Consider the following 20,795-nt stretch of genomic DNA (forward strand, 5'->3'; position numbering starts at 1 on the left):
ATAAAACATGCCTTACAACACATTAATAAAAACATGTCTTACAACACGTTAATAAAACATGCCTTACAACACATTAATAAAAACATGCCTTTCAACACGTTAATAAAAACATGTCTTACAACACGTTAAGAAAACATGCCTTACAACACATTAATAAAAACATGCCTTACAACACGTTAATAAAAACATGTCTTACAACACATTAATAAAAACATGCATTACAACACGTTAATTAAAACATGCCTTACAACACATTAATAAAAACATGCATTACAACACGTTAATAAAACATGCCTTACAACACGTTAATAAAAACATGTCCTTACAACACGTTAATAAAACATGCCTTACAACACATTAATAAAAACATGTCTTACAACACATTAATAAAAACATGCTTACAACACATTAATAAAAACATGTCTTACAACACGTTAATAAAAACATGCCTTACAACACGTTAATAAAACATGTCTTACAACACGTTAATAAAACATGCCTTACAACAAGTTAATAAAAACATGCCTTACAACACATTAATAAAAACATGCCTTACAATACATTAATAAAAACATGCCTTACAACACGTTAATAAAAACATGCCTTACAACAAGTTAATAAAAACATGTCTTACAACAAGTTAATAAAAACATGCCTTACAACACATTAATAAAACATGTCTTACAACATGCCTACAACACATTAATAAAACATGTCTTACAACACGTTAATAAAAACATGCCTTACAACACATTAATAAAACATGTCTTACAACATGCCTTACAACACATTAATAAAAACATGTCTTACAACACGTTAATAAAAACATGCCTTACAACACATTAATAAAAACATGCCTTACAACACGTTAATAAAAACATGTCTTACAACACGTTAATAAAAACATGCCTTACAACACGTTAATATAACATGCCTTACAACACGTTAATAAAAACATGCCTTACAACACGTTAATAATACATGCCTTACAACACGTTAATAAAACATGCCTTACAACACGTTAATAAAACATGTCTTACAACACGTTAATAAAAACATGCCTTACAACAAGTTAATAAAAACATGTCTTACAACACGTTAATAAAACATGCCTTACAACACGTTAATAAAACATGCCTTACAACACGTTAATAAAACATGTCTTACAACACGTTAATAAAAACATGCCTTACAACAAGTTAATAAAAACATGTCTTACAACACGTTAATAAAACATGCCTTACAACACGTTAATAAAACATGTCTTACAACACGTTAATAAAACATGCCTTACAACACATTAATAAAACATGTCTTACAACACGTTAATAAAAACATGCCTTACAACACGTTAATATAAACATGCCTTACAACACGTTAATAAAAGCCTTTGACATATAATGTCCACATCTTATACACTGGAGGGTGGAGGGACATTCAGGCACATAAGGTCCACATCTTATAACCTGGTGGGAGGAGGGACATTCAGGCACATAATGTCCACATCTTATACCCTGGAGGGTGGAGGGACATACAGGCACATAATGTCCACATCTTATACCCTGGTGGGAGGAGGGACATTCAGGCACATAATGTCCACATCTTATACACTGGAGGGTGGAGGGTCATTCAGGCACATAATGTCCACATCTTATACCCTGGAGGGTGGAGGGACATTCAGGCACATAATGTCCACATCTTATACCCTGGAGGGTGGAGGGACATTCAGGCACATAATGTCCACAACTTATACCCTGGAGGGTGGAGGGACATTCAGGCACATAATGTCCACATCTTATACCCTGGAGGGTGGAGGGACATTCAGGCACATAATGTTCCACTTAAATTCATGTCAGTCCTTCCCTGATTCATTGTGTTTTAGATCAGTGCAGAGTGTGTGTCAGGCTGTGTATGTCCTGATGGTCTGCTGTCTGATGGAAACGGTGGATGCATCAAGGACGACCTATGTCCCTGTTCTCACAATGGAGTCTACTACCAACCTGGACATGTGCTCAAAGTAGACTGCAATACCTGGTAAAATCAACTTCTATCCCTCTTCTTCTTCTTCTTCTTTGGATATGTCAAATGCTTCCCTCTAAAATCTTCCCATGTGATTATGTTTGCATCATTGTAGCACTTGTGAAGGCAGAAAATGGCAGTGTACCAATAAGCAGTGTGATGGGATGTGTGCCATATATGGAGATGGGCATTTCATCACTTTTGATGAGAAAAGGTTCACATTCAATGGAGATTGTGAATACATTCTTACTCAGGTAGGGCAATAATCATTTGCATTCATGATTTTCTTTGTATTTTTATTAAATCCCCTACTTTATGTATGATGCACATATTTTCTAATTATGTTTAAGATGAGGTAATAATAATAATAATAACTACGATGTTTTCTGATTGTGAATTTGAAAACATCCTGCAGGACTACTGCAGCAACAATCCAAAAGGTACCTTTAGAGTGATCACAGAGAACATTCCCTGTGGAACCACCGGCACCACCTGTTCCAAGGCCATCAAGATCTTCTTGGGGGTAGGAACTACTGTTCATAAACGGCTTCAGACATGCATTAAAGGTACAATAGACAAGTCTGGACATTTGGCACAATGTCGACGCCGGTGGCAGTGAGCGGAATTGCATGCTGAACTCTGGATTGCGCTTATCTCGTCCCCCCCATGCATTTAGCTACAAAACCTGCAGTCTTCTCATGGATCTCCCAGTCGAGGCCGGTAGGAGTATTGTAAAAGCATCTGTAGCAACATAGCTTGCTAAAGAGTGTCTTAGACCATTGTGCCACTCAGGCGCTGTACAACGTGACTGGTCGAGAGTAGCCTACAGTACTCCAGTAATACCAAAACAATCCTAACAAAATGAAATAATAAAAACCTGTTTAACAACAGTTTTAGTAAGTAATACTGAAGTCGTGCACAATTATCAGTTTCTATTTAGGTTTATGTCACCCATTCATTGTCAGTTAGAGACACAGTTGGAACCAAAATCATAATCAGTGCTCTAACTCCCCCTTGCGTTGGTCTGGAGCAATGAAGTGGTGACGCAGGGTACTGTACTAAACCAAAAATTACCTCTAAATCCCGCAGCATAATCACAACATTTTTAGTGGAGCAACCACTGTAGCTAGATTCACAGGGCTGTCTGAGGGAATGCCTGCTTAGAATTCTCTATGAGCAGAATTGATAGCAGGACCCCCCCCCCTCCTTGTATTTGGGTTAGGGTTAGCTATGTATTAGGGTTAGGGTTAGCTATGTATTTGGGTTAGGGTTAGCTATATATTTGGGTTAGGGTTAGGGTTAGCTATGTATTTGGGTTAGGGTTAGCTATGTATTTGTAGAATACAGTAGAATTTCAAATTGACATGTACAGTATATCAAATCAAATCAAATGTATTTATAAAGCCCTTCGTACATCAGCTGATATCTCAAGTGCTGTACAGAAACCCAGCCTAAAACCCCAAACAACAAGCAATGCAGGTGTAGAAGCACGGTGGCTAGGAAAAACTCCCTAGAAAGGCCAAAACCTAGGAAGGAACCTAGAGAGGAACCAGGCTATGTTGGGTGGCCAGGCCTCTTCTGGCTGTGCCGGGTGGAGATTATAACAGAACATGGCCAAGATGTTCAAATGTTCATAAATGACCAGCATGGTCATATAATAATAATCACAGGCAGAACAGTTGAAACTGGAGCAGCAGCACGGCCAGGTGGACTGGGGACAGCAAGGAGTCATCATGTCAGGTAGTCCTGAGGCATGTCCCTAGGGCTCAGGTCCTCCGAGAGAGAGAAAGAAAGAAAGAAAGAGAGAAAGAGAGAATTAGAGAGAGCATACTTAAATTCACACAGGACACCGGATAGGACAGGAGAAGTACTCCAGATATAACAAACTGACCCTAGCCCCCGACACATAAGCTACTGCAGCATAAATACTAGAGGCTGAGACAGGAGGGGTCAGGAGACACTGTGGCCTCATCCGATGACACCCCCGGACAGGGCCAAACAGGAAGGATATAACCCCACCCACTTTGCCAAAGCACAGACCCCACACCACTAGAGGGATATCTTCAACCACCAACTTACCATCCTGAGACAAGGCAGAGTATAGCCCACAAAGATCTCCGCCACGGCACAACCCAAGTGGGGGCGCCAACCCAGACAGGAAGATCACATCAGTGACTCAACCCACTCAAGTGACGCACCCCTCCTAGGGACGGTATGAAAGAACCCTAGTAAGCCAGTGACTCAGCCCCTGTAATAGGGTTAGAGGCAGAGAATCCCAGTGGAAAGAGGGGAACCGGCCAGGCAGAGACAGCAAGGGTGGTTCGTTGCTCCAGAGCCTTTCCGTTCACCTTCACACTCCTGGGCCAGACTACACTCAATCATATGACCCACTGAAGAGATGAGTCTTCAGTAAAGACTTAAAGGTTGAGACCGAATTTGAGTCTCTCACATGGGTAGGCAGACCAATCCATAAAAATGGAGCTCTATAGGAGAAAGCCCTGCCTCCAGCTGTTTGCTTAGAAATTCTAGGGACAATTAGGAGGCCTGCGTCTTGTGACCGTAGCGTACGTGTAGGTATGTACGGCAAGACCAAATCAGAGAGATAGGTAGGAGCAAGCCCATGTAATGCTTTTTAGGTTAGCAATAAAACCTCGAAATCAGCCCTTGCCTTGACAGGAAGCCAGTGTAGGGAGGCTAGCACTGGAGTAATATGATCAAATTTTTTGGTTCTAGTCTGGATTCTAGCAGCCGTATTAAGCACTAACTGAAGTTTATTTAGAGCATTGCAGTAGTTTAACCTAGAAGTGACAAAAGCATGGATACATTTTTCTGCATCATTTTTGGACAGAAAGTTTCTGATTTTTGCAATGTTACGTAGATGGAAAAAAGCTGTCCTTGAAACAGTCTTGATATGTTCTTCAAAAGAGAGATCAGGGTCCAGAGTAACGCAGAGGGCCTTCACAGTTTTATTTGAGATGTCTGTACAACCATTAAGATTGATTGTCAGATTCAACAGAAGATCTCTTTGTTTCTCGGGACCTAGAACAAGCATCTCTGTTTTGTCCGAGTTTAAAAGTAGAAAGTTTGCAGCCATCCACTTCCTTATGTCTGAAACACATGCTTCTAGCGAGGGCAATTTTGGGGCTTCACCATGTTTCACTGAAATGTACAGCTGTGTGTCATCCGCATAGCAGTGAAAGTTAACATTATGTATTAGAATGACATCCCCAAGAGGTAAAATATATAGTGAAAACTATAGTGGTCCTAAAACGGAACCTTGAGGAACACCGAAATTTACAGTTGATTTGTCAGAGGACAAACCATTCACAGAGACAAACTGATATCTTTCCGACAGATAAGATCTAAACCAGGCCAGAACTTGTCCGTGTAGACCAATTTGGGTTTCCAATCTCTCCAAAAGAATGTGGTGATCGATGGTATCAAAAGCAGCACTAACGTCTAGGAGCACGAGGACAGATGCAGAGCCTCTGTCTGATGCCATTAAAAGGTCATTTACCACCTTCACAAGTGCAGTCTCAGTGCTATGATGGGGTCTAAAGCCAGACTGAAGGATTTCGTATACATTGTTTGTCTTCAGGAAGGCAGTGAGTTGCTGCGCAACAGCCTTTTCAATTTTTTTTGAGAGGAATGGAAGATTCGATATAGGCCAATAGTTTTTTATATTTTCTGGGTCAAGGTTTGGCTTTTTCAAGAGAGGCTTTACTACTGCCACTTTTAGTGTACATACTGGATAGTGTAAAACTCAGCACCACCCCAGTGTAACCCTGGATGGTGTAAAAGCCAGCACCAACACAGTGTAATAGCCAGCACCACCACAGTGTAAAACCCAGCACCACACAGTGTAAATCCCAGCACCACCACAGTGTTACCCTGGATAGTGTTAAATCCAGCACCACCACAGTGTTACCCTGGGTAGTGTTAAATCCAGCACTACCACAGTGTAAAACCCAGCACCACAGTGTAAATCCAGCACCACCACAGTGTTACCCTGGATAGTGTAAATCCAGCACCACCACAGTGTTACCCTGGGTAGCACCACCACAGTGTTACCCTGGGTAGTGTTAAATCCAGCACCACCACAGTGTTACCCTGGATAGTGTAAAGCCCAGCACCACCACAGTGTTACCCTGGATAGTGTTAAATTGTTACCCTGGATTGTAAACCTGCCCAGCACCACCAGCAGTGTTACCCTGGGTAGTGTTAAATCCAGCACCACCACAGTGTAAACCTGTCTACTAGTATTACATTATCAATGAACACTTTCTGTTTCTGCCTTTCAGATGAGATCAGACTAGCAGATGAATCTGTAAAAGTGATCAAACAAGAGAACGGGGTTGACGTACCATACCAGGTCCACTCTATCGGTCTCTATGTTGTTGTTGAGGCTGGAAATGGCCTGATCCTCATGTGGGACAAGAAGAATAGCCTGTTCATCAAACTCAGCTCTACCTTCCAGGTGAGTGACTAGAATAGGACATTTTGAACCAGTGATTGCACTGTATCTTTGTTTAGCAATTGCATTGGCTTACAAAACAATGTGATGTTTTATTATCTACTTCAAGTTATTATTTTTAAATGTTTAATTTCCTTCCAGGGCCAAGTGTGTGGTCTGTGTGGTAACTACGACGGTAATGGAAAGAACGACTTCACGTCCAGAAACCAGGAAGTGGTTGTTGAAGCTCTGGAGTTTGGGAACAGCTGGAAAGTGTCACCCAGTTGCCCCAACGCTGATGTCATAAAAAACCCATGCACTGTAAGATCATACAGGCAGTCCTGGTCTCTGAAACGCTGCAGCATCATCACCAGTAACGTTTTCTCAGCCTGCCACTCACAGGTACAGTACACAGCAGATACTATTCAATGTAGATTCAATACCAAAGTTGTTAGGAAGTCGACGTAGTGCAGCTGATATAAACAAAGATAAAAAGACACACATATACAGGGTAGCCTAGTGGTTAGAGCGTTGGACTAGTAACCGGAAGGTTGCAAGTTTAAGTCCCTGAGCTGACAAGGTACAAATCTGTCGTTCTGCCCCTGAACAGGCAGTTAACCCACTGTTCCTAGGCCATCATTTAAAATAAGAATTTGTTCTTAACTGACTTGCCTAGTTAAATAAAGGTAAAATAAAATAAAATAAATAAATAAATACAGTCATTTGAATAACCTATACATTCAATAGACAGTACAGCAGATACATTCAATAGACAGTACAGCAGATACATGCAGTCGGCAGGTTCAAACAAGCTATCTGTACAAAGGCTATGACTTGTGTATCTTGGCTATGTTGGTAAATACATTTGGTGAAAATGGTCAATTTCGGTTAAAAGCCGTTGAGGGAGTTACATATGGAATGGTTTTCAGATGTTCATACAGTGCCATTGATCATTTAGCTATTTCATTTGGAATTTTAGGACCCCTTTAGGTTTCAAAAATATATCCCCCCCCAACAATATTTGATAAGATATTCAATTTGGCCTTTACTGCTATAACATAACAACACATTCATAAATGGCAAAACAGACAGTCAAAAATAAATCATAAGGAATAGGATTTTGAAGTGTCTGTTGTATATTTAGGAGATATTTTACTTTTTTTGGACACGTACTTAATCCCTTATTTTTATTGGCACAAAGCTACCTCCATTCTTCCTGAGCTTTCTTAAAGAAGCAGTAAAAAACCTGATATCGCTTAAATTGACAGATTGTGAGGGGGATTTTTTGGTGATGTTACTTAGATCAACGCACAGGTGCATCAATGTACTCTAAGTATTAATAGCCTCAATCACTCTGGTTGTTGGAGCTATCTGCTGTATGAGGAACTTGACCTTCATCAAGGTTTATTTGTGAGTAAATCTGGCTTTGAAAATAACCCGTTCTTACCCAGCCACTGACCTCTCTGCACCTTACTGCAGTACAGGTCGTAGAAAAGTTCATCTGTAATATAAATATGGACCTGAGATGTGGGGGATCAACTCTAAAATGCTAGATTCTAGACCCCATTTCGGCTATGCACCTTTTAAAGGCAATATTTCTGAATTCATGAAGACCACATTCAAGGTAAACACTGCATTTGTTGGCTCAATCGCTCTTTAACGAGGATTGAATCTAGGCCTTAAAGGCCATTGCAGAACATTCCACTTCTTTGCCTTAAAAAAGTATTGGGTTGCTTTCACAGTATGCTTCGGGTCATTGTCCATCTGCAATGTGAAGGGCTGTTGTCGTGGAATTTCCTCTATTTACCTAATCATGAGAGCAAACCACACACAAGTCAGAGTTAGTTATCAAAGTCCATCTTTAATTATATGAGCTCTATCACAACCTGTGACTCTCAGATCAATTTAGTGTCTATCAATGAATTCTCTGAGAGTTCCTTACACATTGCAGCCGCCATTCTCTCCCCGCTATTATTCAGAATTTCTTTAACTTAGGTAACTGTCTTCTCTATTGATACAGTAATTTAAATACGACCCAATTCTCAATACATTGTTCCAGCAGATAATTTAGTGAACAGACATCGTCTTGCATCAAAATTCGCTTCGTTATTATTTTAAGTTGAATTAGTCTATCAATTTAACCTAAAAAATCTATTGAAAATGTTGAATTTATCCCTTCTATCAATTTGAACCAGACAAGCTATTAAAACGTTCAGTTTATATCTTATACAAACACTAGCGACCATAACTTTCCAGGCAAAACATACAAATAGATTATTTACAATCAAAAACTCAGAATTTAGTCAGCGCAATGACTGGGAATGGAACCCCAAAACCTACGTACGTCTACGAATGGGTGGTTTAAATTTGATCTAATCATTCTCAGCATTACTTTATCAAATCTCTAGTAATTGATTATACACACATAAAATGTATCATAATTTCAAATAATTCACAGAATCCATATAAAACTTAAGAAATCTTAGGTACTCACACAGAACTTTCAGGATCACCCACACAGGATTGGTCAGATGTTCACACAGAACTGGTCAGACGTCCACACAGAACATCAGAACATAAAAAGGTTTGCCCACACAACCCTACCCCGCTCACACAGAACGGTCCGACAACTATTACCTAGTGATCCCATAACAAAATACTCACACATGGTAACCCAGGGCATACCTGGCTAGCACATTTAAAATCATTGGAATTCACCACATCTGAGGGTCACTTAGACAATCACACAGACGCACAGAATGAGGTCCTTCTTCCAATAGGGCTTCACCAAGTGCCGTGTTTCACACCAATTCTGATTATTCCCCAACACTGTCCAATGTGTTTAAAAGCATTTGGCTGAATCTGAGCATATAATATGGCCCTAAACACCTCAGATTTCATCCTGCTGCTTTTGTCAGCAATCACATCATCAATAAATACAAGGGAAACAGTTCCATTGGCCCACCCCATAACACCACCTCCACCATGCTTCACAGATGAGGTGGTATGCACTGATGATGAGCAGTTCCTTCCCTTCTCCATACTCTTCTCTTCCCATCATTCTGGTACAAGTTGATCCTCGTCTCATCTGTCCATAGGATGTTGTTACAGAACTTTACAGGCTTTTTTAGATGTTGTTTGGCAAACTTTAATCTGGTCTTCCTTTTTTACTCTGTATTTACTCTGGTTGAGTCTTCTCTTGATTGTTGACTTTGGCACAGATAATCCTACCTCCTGGAGGGTGTTCTTGACCAGCTGTTGTAAAGGGGTTGTTTTTCACCAGGGAATTCTTTCGTCATCCACCACAGTTGTTTTCCGTGGTCTTCCGGGCCTCTTGGTGTCCCTGAGCTCACCAGTGCGTTCTTTCTTTTTAAGAAAGTACCAAATATTTGATTTGGCCACACCTACTGTTTTTGCTGTCTCTCTGTTGGGTTTGTTTTCATTTTTCAGCCTAATGATGGCTTGCTTCACTGGCAGTGGACTTCAAGTGGAAATGCCACACTTGAAATAAACTCTAGGCATTTTATCTGCTTACTTGTAAATTAAGTAATGAGGGAATAACACACACCTGGTCATGGAACAGCTGAGCAGGCAATTGTCCAATTACTTTTGATCCCTTAAAAAAGGGGGGAGGCATATATAAAAAGTCCTGTAATTCCTACACAATTCATCCGATTTAGATGTAAATACACTCAAAATAATGCTGAAGTCTGCACTTTTTAATGTCAACTCCAATATGCTAAAATAATAATAACTTAGTCAATGTCCAAATATTTATGGCCCTGAATGTAGTTTTACTGTAGCCCATATCAGATTGGCGCATTAACACTGATGTAGGTTCTGAAGTAGCACACAGATGCAATGCTCATTTCCTGTCCTTTACATTTTTGGGTGGTTGTCATGGTAATGGCAGGTCATGTGCAAAACAACCATTTTAGAGCAAAAACATCAGATCTGAGCATCCAGACAGAGATCACATGGAGAATTGGGTTTGAATCAGGATTGAGATCCACATATGGAAGTGGTATAAATCAGAGCTCAAAAGATCAGATTCCATTTATTTTTGTTGCTGTTTATACATTAAGGGCAATATCAATTGGTGTCAGATATGCAAATAACTGGTGAATGATCTGAATTGGACTGCCTGTGTAAACGCAGCCAAAGTGGCACTGCATAAGTACAATAATATGGTTAATGCTTCAACAAGAGTTAATACACAGTAACTCACAGCCTCAGGGTCAATAAGGTTAAGGCTTCAACAAGAGTTAATTTACCTCACCGCCTCAGGGTCAATAAGGTTAAGGCTTCAACAAGAGTTCATTTACCTCACAGCCTCAGGGTCAATAAGGTTAATGCTTCAACAAGAGTTAATACACAGTAACTCACAGCCTCAGGGTCAATAAGGTTAAGGCTTCAACAAGAGTTCATTTACCTCACAGCCTCAGGGTCAATAAGGTTAAGGCTTCAACAAGAGTTCATTTACCTCACAGCCTCAGGGTCAATAAGGTTAAGGCTTCAACAAGAGTTCATTTACCTCACAGCTTCAGGGTCACAATAAGAATCATATGGTAGAATTTATAACAAACATTCATTTTGTAGCACAAGTCCTGGGCTAACTGTAACGGTTTTCTAGTGGTGATGAAGGAGAGTCGGACCAAACTGCAGCGTGTCGATTGCGATCCATGTTTAATACAACAAAGAAACACGAACTTACAAAAAACAATAAACAAAACCGAAACAGCCTAACTGGTGCAAACTAACAGAGAGTACACATAGGACACTAAGGACAATCACTCACTACAAAATCAAAGAATATGGCTGCCTAAATATGGTTCCCAATCAGAGACAACGATAAGCATCTGCCTCTGATTGAGAACCACTCCAGACAGCCATAGACTTTGCTAGACAACCCACTAAGCTACAATCCCAATACCACCACCAAAACCCCAAGACAAACACACCACAATTACAAAAACCCCATGCCACACCCTGGCCTGACCAAATACATAAAGATGAACACAAAATACTTTGACCAGGGCGTGACAGAACCCCCCTAAGGTGCGGACTCCCGAACGCACCTCAAAACAATAGGGAGGGTCCGGGTGGGCGTCTGTCCATGGTGGCGGCTCGGGCGCGGGACGTGGACCCCACTCATTTAATGTCTTAGTCCCCTCTCCCTTCGTCCCTGGATAGTCCACCCTCGCCGCCGACCATGGCCTAGTAGTCCTCACCCAGAACCCCACTGGACTGAGGAGCAGATCGGGACTGAAGGACAGCTCGGGACTGAGGCAGCTCGGGACTGAGGGGAAGCTCGGGAGTGAGAGAAAGCTCAGGAGTGAGAGGAAGCTCAGGAGTGAGAGGAAGCTCAGGAGTGAGAGGAAGCTCAGGAGTGAGAGGAAGCTCAGGAGTGAGAGGAAGCTCAGGCAGGTTGATGGATCTACCAGATCCTGGCTGGCTGGTGGTTCCGGCAGATCCTGGCTGACTGGCACTTCTGGCGGATCCTGGCTGACTGGTGGGTCCTGGGAGACTGGCGGATCCTGGCTGACTGGCGGATCCTGGCTGACTGGCGGATCCTGGCAGACTGGCGGATCCTGGCAGACTGGCGGATCCTGGCAGACTGGCGGATCTAACTGATCCTGGCAGACTGGCGGATCCTGGCCGACTGGCAGATCCTGGCCGACTGGCAGATCCTGGCCGACTGGCAGATCCTGGCCGACTGGCAGATCCTGGCTGACTGGCAGATCCTGGCCGACTGGCAGATCCTGGCCGACTGGCAGTTCTGGCGGATCCTGGCAGACTGGCGGATCCTGGCAGACTGGCGGATCCTGGCAGACTAGCGGATCCTGGCTGACTGGCGGATCCTGGTTGACTGGCACTTCTGGCGGATCCTGAAAGACTGGCGGATCCTGGCTGACTGGCGGATCATGGACTGGCGGATCCTGGCTGACTGGCGGATCCTGGCTGACTGGCGGATCCTGGCTGACTGGCGGATCCTGGCAGACTGGCGGATCCTGGCTGAATGGCGGATCTAACTGATCCTGGCAGACTGGCGGATCCTGGCTGACTGGCGGATCCTGGCCGACTGGCAGTTCTGGCAGATCCCGGCTGACTGGCGGATCTGGAAGAGTCTGGTTGACTGGCAGATCTGGAAGAGTCTGGTTGACTGGCAGATCTGGAAGAGTCTGGTTGACTGGCAGATCTGGAAGAGTCTGGTTGACTGGCAGATCTGGAAGAGTCTGGTTGACTGGCAGATCTGGAAGAGTCTGGTTGACTGGCAGATCTGGAAGAGTCTGGTTGACTGGCAGATCTGGAAGAGTCTGGTTGACTGGCAGATCTGGAAGAGTCTGGTTGACTGGCAGATCTGGAAGAGTCTGGCTGACTGGCAGATCTGGAAGAGACTGGCTGACTGGCAGATCTGGAAGAGTCTGGCTGACTGGCAGATCTGGCGGCGCTGGGCAGCCTGGCGGCGCTGGGCAGACTGGCGACGCTAGGCAGACTGGCAGTGCTGGGCAGCCTGGCGATGCTGGGCAGACTGGCGATGCTGGGCAGACTGGCGGCGCTGGGCAGACTGGCGACGCTGGGCAGACTGGCGATGCTGGGCAGACTGGCGATGCTGGGCAGACTGACGGCGCTGGGCAGACTGGTGACGCTGGGCAGACGGGGGGCACTGGCGGCGCTGGGCAGACTGGCAGCACTAGCTGCTCCATATAGGCTGACAGCTCTGGCGGCTTCTTACAGACTGACAGCTCTGTCGGCTCCGTGCTGACTGGCTGCTCCTTGCAGCCTGGCAGCTCCTTGCAGACTGACAGCTCCTTGCAGACTGACAGCTCCGTGCAGACTGACAGCTCCTTGCAGACTGACAGCTCCTTGCAGACTGACAGCTCCTTGCAGACTGACAACTCCTTGCAGACTGACAACTCCTTGCAGACTGACAGCTCCTTGCAGACTGACAGCTCCTTGCAGACTGACAGCTCCTTGCAGACTGGCTGCTCCATGCAGACTGGCTGCTCCATGCAGACTGGCTGCTCTATGCAGACTGACATCTCTGGCTGCTTCATGCAGACTGACAGCTCTGGCTGCTCCATGTAGGCTGACAGCTCTGGCGGCTCCGTGCAGACTGGCAGCTCCTTACAGACTGGCAGCTCCTTGCAGACTGGTAGCTCCGTGCAGACTGGTAGCTCCGTGCAGACTGGCAGCTCCGTGCAGACTGGCAGCTCCGTGCAGACTGGCAGCTCCGTGCAGACTGGCAGCTCCTTGCAGACTGACAGCTCCTTGCAGACTGACAGCTCCTTGCAGACTGGCTGCTCCATGCAGACTGGCTGCTCCATGCAGACTGGCTGCTCCATGCAGACTGACATCTCTGACTGCTTCATGCAGACTGACAGCTCTGGCTGCTCCATGTAGGCTGACAGCTCTGGCGGCTTCTTACAGACTGGCAGCTCTGGCGGCTCTGTGCAGACTGGCAGCTCTGTGCAGACTGGCAGCTCCGTGCAGACTGGCAGCTCCGTGCAGACTGGCAGCTCCGTGCAGACTGACAGCTCCGTGCAGACTGACAGCTCCGTGCAGACCGACAGCTCCGTGCAGACCGGCAGCTCCGTGCAGACCGGCAGCTCCGTGCAGACCGGCAGCTCCGTGCAGACCGGCAGCTCCGTGCAGACCGGCAGCTCCGTGCAGACCGGCAGCTCCGTGCAGACCGGCAGCTCCGTGCAGACCGGCAGCTCCGTGCAGACCGGCAGCTCCTTACAGACCGGCAGCTCCTTACAGACCGGCAGCTCCTTACAGACCGGCAGCTCCTTACAGACTGGCAGCTCCTTACAGACTGGCAGCTCAGACTGGCAGCTCCTTGTAGACTGGCTGCGCTGAACAGGCGGGAGACTCCGGCCGCGCAGGAGAGGAGAAAGGCTCTGGCTGCGCTGAACAGGCGGAAGACTCCAGCAGCGCTGTAGAGGAGAAAGGCTCCGGCAGCGCTGAACAGGTGGGACGCACTGTAGGCCTGATGCGTGGTGCTGGCACTGGTATGCCGTGCATGCTATGCCAAGCCCACACCTTTCTTTCTACTCTGTCCAATACATCCTCCACACTCTCAGACTCAGCACTCTGCTTCGCCGACAGCTCCAATTCCATCCATGGCTCTGCCCAGGGTCCTTGTCCGTCAAGGATCTCCTCCCAAGTCCATTTATCCAAAGAGTGCAGCCTCTCCCAATGCTGCTGCTGCCTCTGTTGCTTCTCCTGCTGCTGCCTTTGCTCCTGCTGCTGCCTTTGCTGCTGCTGCTGTTGCTCCTGCTGCACCTGTCGCTTCTCCTGCTGCTGCTGTTGCTGCTGCCTCTGTTTACCACGCCGCTTGGTCCTTGGTTGGTGGGTGATTCTGTAACGGTTTTCTAGTGGTGATGAAGGAGAGTCGGACCAAACTGCAGCGTGTCGATTGCGATCCATGTTTAATACAACAAAGAAACACGAACTTACAAAAACAATAAACAAAACCGAAACAGCCTAACTGGTGCAAACTAACAGAGAGTACACATAGGACACTAAGGACAATCACCCACGACAAACTCAAGAATATGGCTGCCTAAATATGGTTCCCAATCAGAGACAACGATAAGCATCTGCCTCTGATTGAGAACCACTCCAGACAGCCATAGACTTTGCTAGACAACCCACTAAGCTACAATCCCAATACCACCACCAAAACCCCAAGACAAACACACCACAATTACAAAAACCCCATGCCACACCCTGGCCTGACCAAATACATAAAGATGAACACAAAATACTTTGACCAGGGCGTGACACTAACAGGTTTCCTATAAGGTACACAATGACAAGCAAAGTTGCATGATGGTACCTGGCAATCTTTTTAATAAAATTGGTTTGTCAATAATCATGTGAATGTCCACACAGTCACCATAATAGACAACAACAAAAGTAGCACTAAACAGATAACAAAAACATAAAGTCAGCCATCCAACCCAATAATAATCATTGTCAATAGTTCATCTGTAGTCTCTTCAACAAGCTGAGCAATGCATTGAATAAATAAATGATGGCTTAATGCATCTACCTAAAAGGTGGACCCCACGCCATTCCATGATGCCTGTGTGAGGGACTCGTGTGCCTGTGACACTGGGGGAGACTGCGAGTGTTTCTGTACAGCTGTAGCAGCCTACGCCCAGGCCTGTAACGAGGCAGGGGCTTGTATCAAGTGGAGAACACCAGATATCTGCCGTGAGTCATTTGCTTTGAGTGGGACAATTGATTGATGGATAGGTGGGATTGTTTAGCTATCGGGACAAAATACCAATTTATGATTTCAATGTGTAACTGTTCAATCAATCTTTTAGGACCCTGGTTCAGTTAAAATGTGACATGTTTTAATTTCACCAGCTCTGTTCTGTGATTTCTACAACCCTATTGGTGAGTGTGAGTGGCATTATAATCCGTGTGGATACCCCTGTATGAAGACCTGCAAGAATCCCTCAGGAACATGCTCCAGTCAGATCCCTGCACTGGAAGGTAACTAAGAGCCCTTCATAACATCTTGGCCGTTTGATTTGGACAATTTACATTCCAAGTTGTTAAACAAATGTACAGTATAAAATATGTAATGACTCCTCCCTCCCTTGTTCATCTATACTGAAAACTAAATACAAATATTTAAATATCATATCCATTACAGCTTTGGTGTTAGAACTAGATACCATGAGGATGATCTAATCTGTGCAGGTGTCCTGGATTAAATTGACTGTTTATATCTTAAAGGTTGCTATCCAAAATGTCCTTCGGCCCAGCCTTATTTGGAAGAAAGTACCATGAAGTGTGTCAGTAAGAAGAACTGTGGTTGCTACGATGGAGATGGAACTCATTACAACGAGAGAGAGGTTATACCTTCCAAGGAGAACTGTCAGACATGGTATGTCTTCAGATCAACATTTTGATAAATACATAGATACTGTATATACATTACATAGAGTTTAATACGGTTGGTATAAGCCTTAAGGTAGCCTGTATTTCTGGTCAGATAAGGCAATGTCAATAGTCCACCTACAAAGAGGCTTTCCTACCATTCAATTGATTTTGATTTTCAAAGAATGTGATTTGACCTGTTAATACCTTATTGGGATTTGACCTGTTAATACCTTATTGTGAATATAACATATAACATTTTTTTGTACTTCATAGCAAATAGCTCTTAATATTTTATTCAACTTTGAAAGGTACTGTAACCTCCCTCTTTCTTTTTCAAGTCGTTGCTCATCAACTGAGGTCAGTTGCAGCTATGATGTCCAAGGTAAGGAAAACCACTACAAACTGAAACATCAGCCTCCATTATTACCAAGTAGGTAACATGACAAGATGATTACATGATAATAACTGAAACATTTGCCTACATTATTACCAAGAAGGTAACATGATAAGATGATTACACAATAATAACTGAAACATTAGCCTACATTCTTACCAAGAAGGTAACATGACAAGATGATTACATAATAATAACTGAAACATTAGCCTACATTATTACCAAGAAGGTAACATGACAAGATGATTACATAATAATAACTGAAACATTAGCCTACAGTATTACCAAGAAGGTAACATGACAAGATGATTACATGATAATAACTGAAACATTAGCCTACATTATTACCAAGAAGGTAACATGACAAGATGATTACATAATAATAACTGAAACATTAGCCTACATTATTACCAAGAAGGTAACATGACAAGATGATTACATGATAATAACTGAAACATTAGCCTACATTATTACCAAGAAGGTAACATGACAAGATGATTACATAATAATAACTGAAACATTAGCCTACATTATTACCAAGAAGGTAACATGACAAGATGATTACATGATAATAACTGAAACATTAGCCTACATTATTACCAAGAAGGTAACATGACAAGATGATTACATGATAATAACTTGTGTTCATTGTCATAATCCTATTGCAGCTTGTTATTGTTTCTACGACGGCAGAACATACCCTTATGGAGCGACCATATATCACACATCTGACGGTGATGGGACCTGTATTACTGCCACGTGCAAAGAGAATGGAACTATTGTCCGGATTATGAACCCCTGTCCCAGCACCCCAATTCCAACAACTACACCAAGTGTTACAACAACAAAGATATTCACTCAAGCACCGACCACAACAGTATTTGTTTTCTCAACTCCTACCACTACCCCAACCACAACCATAACCCCTACCCCTACCCCCACAACAACCATTCCTCTGACAACAACCCCTTCCACTACGCCCACAACAACCCCGACTTCACCAACACCCACTTCACCCACTACTACTCCACACTGCCTGACCAAGACAGTCTGTGAATGGTCAGACTGGATTAGCAAATACTATCCCTCTGTTGGACCAGAAGGAGGAGATTTTGAAACCATAGAAAATATAAGGAAATCTGGTATTGATATTTGTAGCCAACCTAATGAAGTAGAATGCAGAGCCAAAGACAACATTTATGTTCCTTTGGCCGATCTAGGTCAAAATGTTGAATGCAATCCCTCAGTTGGACTGATATGCCACAACAAGAATCAAGGCAAGATACCAATATGCTACAACTACGAGATCAGAGTCAGATGTTGTGTTGATGTTGTTGATGTTTGTAGCAATGGGACAATTACCACCTCAGTTAGGCCCACAACAACCATTACAACAACAACTGCTACCACTACCCCAACATCAAAACCAACAACTACCCCAACAACTGCCACAACAACTACCCCAACAACAAAACCTTCCACTACCCCAACACCTACCACAACTACCTCAACAACTAAACCTACCACTACCCCAACAACAACTCCTACCACTACCCCAACAACTACTGCAACTACTTCAACAACTAAACCTACCACTACCCCAACATCTACTTCAACTACTTCAACAACTAAACCTACCAGTAACCCAACATCTACTACAACTACCCCAACATCAAAACCTACCACTACCCCAACATCTACTACAACTACCTCAACATCAAAACCTGCCACTACCCCAACAACTGCAACCACTACCCCAACATCTAAACCTACCACTATCCTAACAACAAAACCTACAACTACTACAGCTACTTCAACAACATCTCTTACCAGTAACCCAACAACAAAACCTACCACTACCCCAACAACTATTATAACTACTTCAACAACTAAACCTACCACTACCCCAACATCTACTACAACTACTTCAACAACTAAACCTACCACTACCCCAACATCTACTACAACTACTTCAACAACTAAACCTACCACTACCCCAACATCAAAACCTACCACTACCCCAACACCAAAACCTACCACTACCCCAACATCTACTACAACTACTTCAACAACTAAACCTACCACTACCCCAACATCAAAACCTACCACTACCCCAACATCTACTACAACTACTTCAACAACTAAACCTACCACTTCCCCAACAACAACTCCTACCACTACCGCAACAACAACTCCTACCACCACCTCAACAACAACTCCTACCACTACCCCAACAACAAAACCTACCACTACCTCAACATCTACTACAACTACTTCAACAACTAAACCTACCACTACCCCAACATCAAAACCTACCACTACCCCAACATCTACTACAACTACTTCAACAACTAAACCTACCACTACCCCAACATCAAAACCTACCACTACCCCAACATCTACTACAACTACTTCAACAACTAAACCTACCACTTCCCCAACAACATCTCCTACCACTACCGCAACAACAACTCCTACCACCACCTCAACAACAACTCCTACCACTACCCCAACAACAAAACCTTCCACTACCCCAACAACAACTACTACAACTACCCCAACATCAAAACCTACAACTACCCCAACAACTGCCACAACAACTACCCCAACAACAAAACCTTCCACTACCCCAACACCTACCACAACTACCTCAACAACTAAACCTACCACTACCCCAACAACAACTCCTACCACTACCCCAACAACTACTGCAACTACTTCAACGACTAAACCTACCACTACCCCAACCACAACTCCTACCACTACCCCAACATCTACTTCAACTACTTCAACAACTAAACCTACCAGTAACCCAACATCTACTACAACTACCCAACATCAAAACCTACCACTACCCCAACATCTACTACAACTACCTCAACATCAAAACCTGCCACTACCCCAACAACTGCAACCACTACCCCAACATCTAAACCGACCACTACCCTAACAACAAAACCTACAACTACTACAGCTACTTCAACAACATCTCTTACCAGTAACCCAACAACAAAACCTACCACCACCCCAACAACTATTACAACTACTTCAACAACAAAACCTACCACCACCCCAACATCTACTACAACTACTTCAACAACTAAACCTACCACTACCCCAACATCTACTACAACTACTTCAACAACTAAACCTACCACTACCCCAACAACAACTACCACTACGTCAACAACAAAACCTACCACTACCCCAACATCTACTACAACTACTTCAACAACTAAACCTACCACTACCCCAACATCAAAACCTACCACTACCCCAACATCTACTACAACTACTTCAACAACTAAACCTACCACTTCCCCAACAACAACTCCTACCACTACCGCAACAACAACTCCTACCACCACCTCAACAACAACTCCTACCACTACCCCAACAACAAAACCTACCACTACCTCAACATCTACTACAACTACTTCAACAACTAAACCTACCACTACCCCAACAACAAAACCTACCACTACCCCAACAACTATTATAACTACTTCAACAACTAAACCTACCACTACCCCAACATCAAAGCCTACCACTACCCCAACATCTACTACAACTACTTCTACAACTAAACCTACCACTTCCCCAACAACAACTCATACCACTACCGCAACAAAAACTCCTACCACCACCTCAACAACAACTCCTACCACTACCCCAACAACAAAACCTACCACTACCTCAACATCTACTACAACTACCCCAACATCAAAACCTGCCACTACCCCAACGTCTACTACAACTACTCCCACAACTAAACCTACCACCTCCCCAACAACAACTCCTACCACTACCCCAACAACTGCAACCACTACCCCAACATCTAAACCTACCACTACCCTAACAACAAAACCTACAACTACTACAGCTACTTCAACAACATCTCTTACCAGTAACCCAACAACAAAACCTACCACCACCCCAACAACTATTACAACTACGTCAACAACAAAACCTACCACTACCCCAACATCTACTACAACTACTTCAACAACTAAACCTACCACT

The 20,795-nt window shown here is 43.8% G+C and overlaps 1 protein-coding gene across 1 annotated transcript in view; it reads left to right on the top strand.

Moving 5' to 3' along the window:
* Positions 1-20,795, top strand: part of LOC112247998 (mucin-2-like) — a 50,228-nt gene that overhangs the window by 24,567 nt on the left and 4,866 nt on the right. The window contains 11 exon segments of the mRNA XM_042301193.1: positions 1,883-2,034; positions 2,135-2,273; positions 2,435-2,542; positions 3,694-3,697; positions 6,321-6,496; positions 6,635-6,874; positions 15,541-15,697; positions 15,857-15,985; positions 16,232-16,382; positions 16,717-16,760; positions 16,919-16,938. Of these exon segments, the coding sequence (XP_042157127.1) occupies positions 1,883-2,034; positions 2,135-2,273; positions 2,435-2,542; positions 3,694-3,697; positions 6,321-6,496; positions 6,635-6,874; positions 15,541-15,697; positions 15,857-15,985; positions 16,232-16,382; positions 16,717-16,760; positions 16,919-16,938 (1,320 nt within the window).

Source organism: Oncorhynchus tshawytscha, linkage group LG19 (assembly GCF_018296145.1).
Source record: "Oncorhynchus tshawytscha isolate Ot180627B linkage group LG19, Otsh_v2.0, whole genome shotgun sequence".
NCBI lineage: Eukaryota > Metazoa > Chordata > Actinopteri > Salmoniformes > Salmonidae > Oncorhynchus > Oncorhynchus tshawytscha.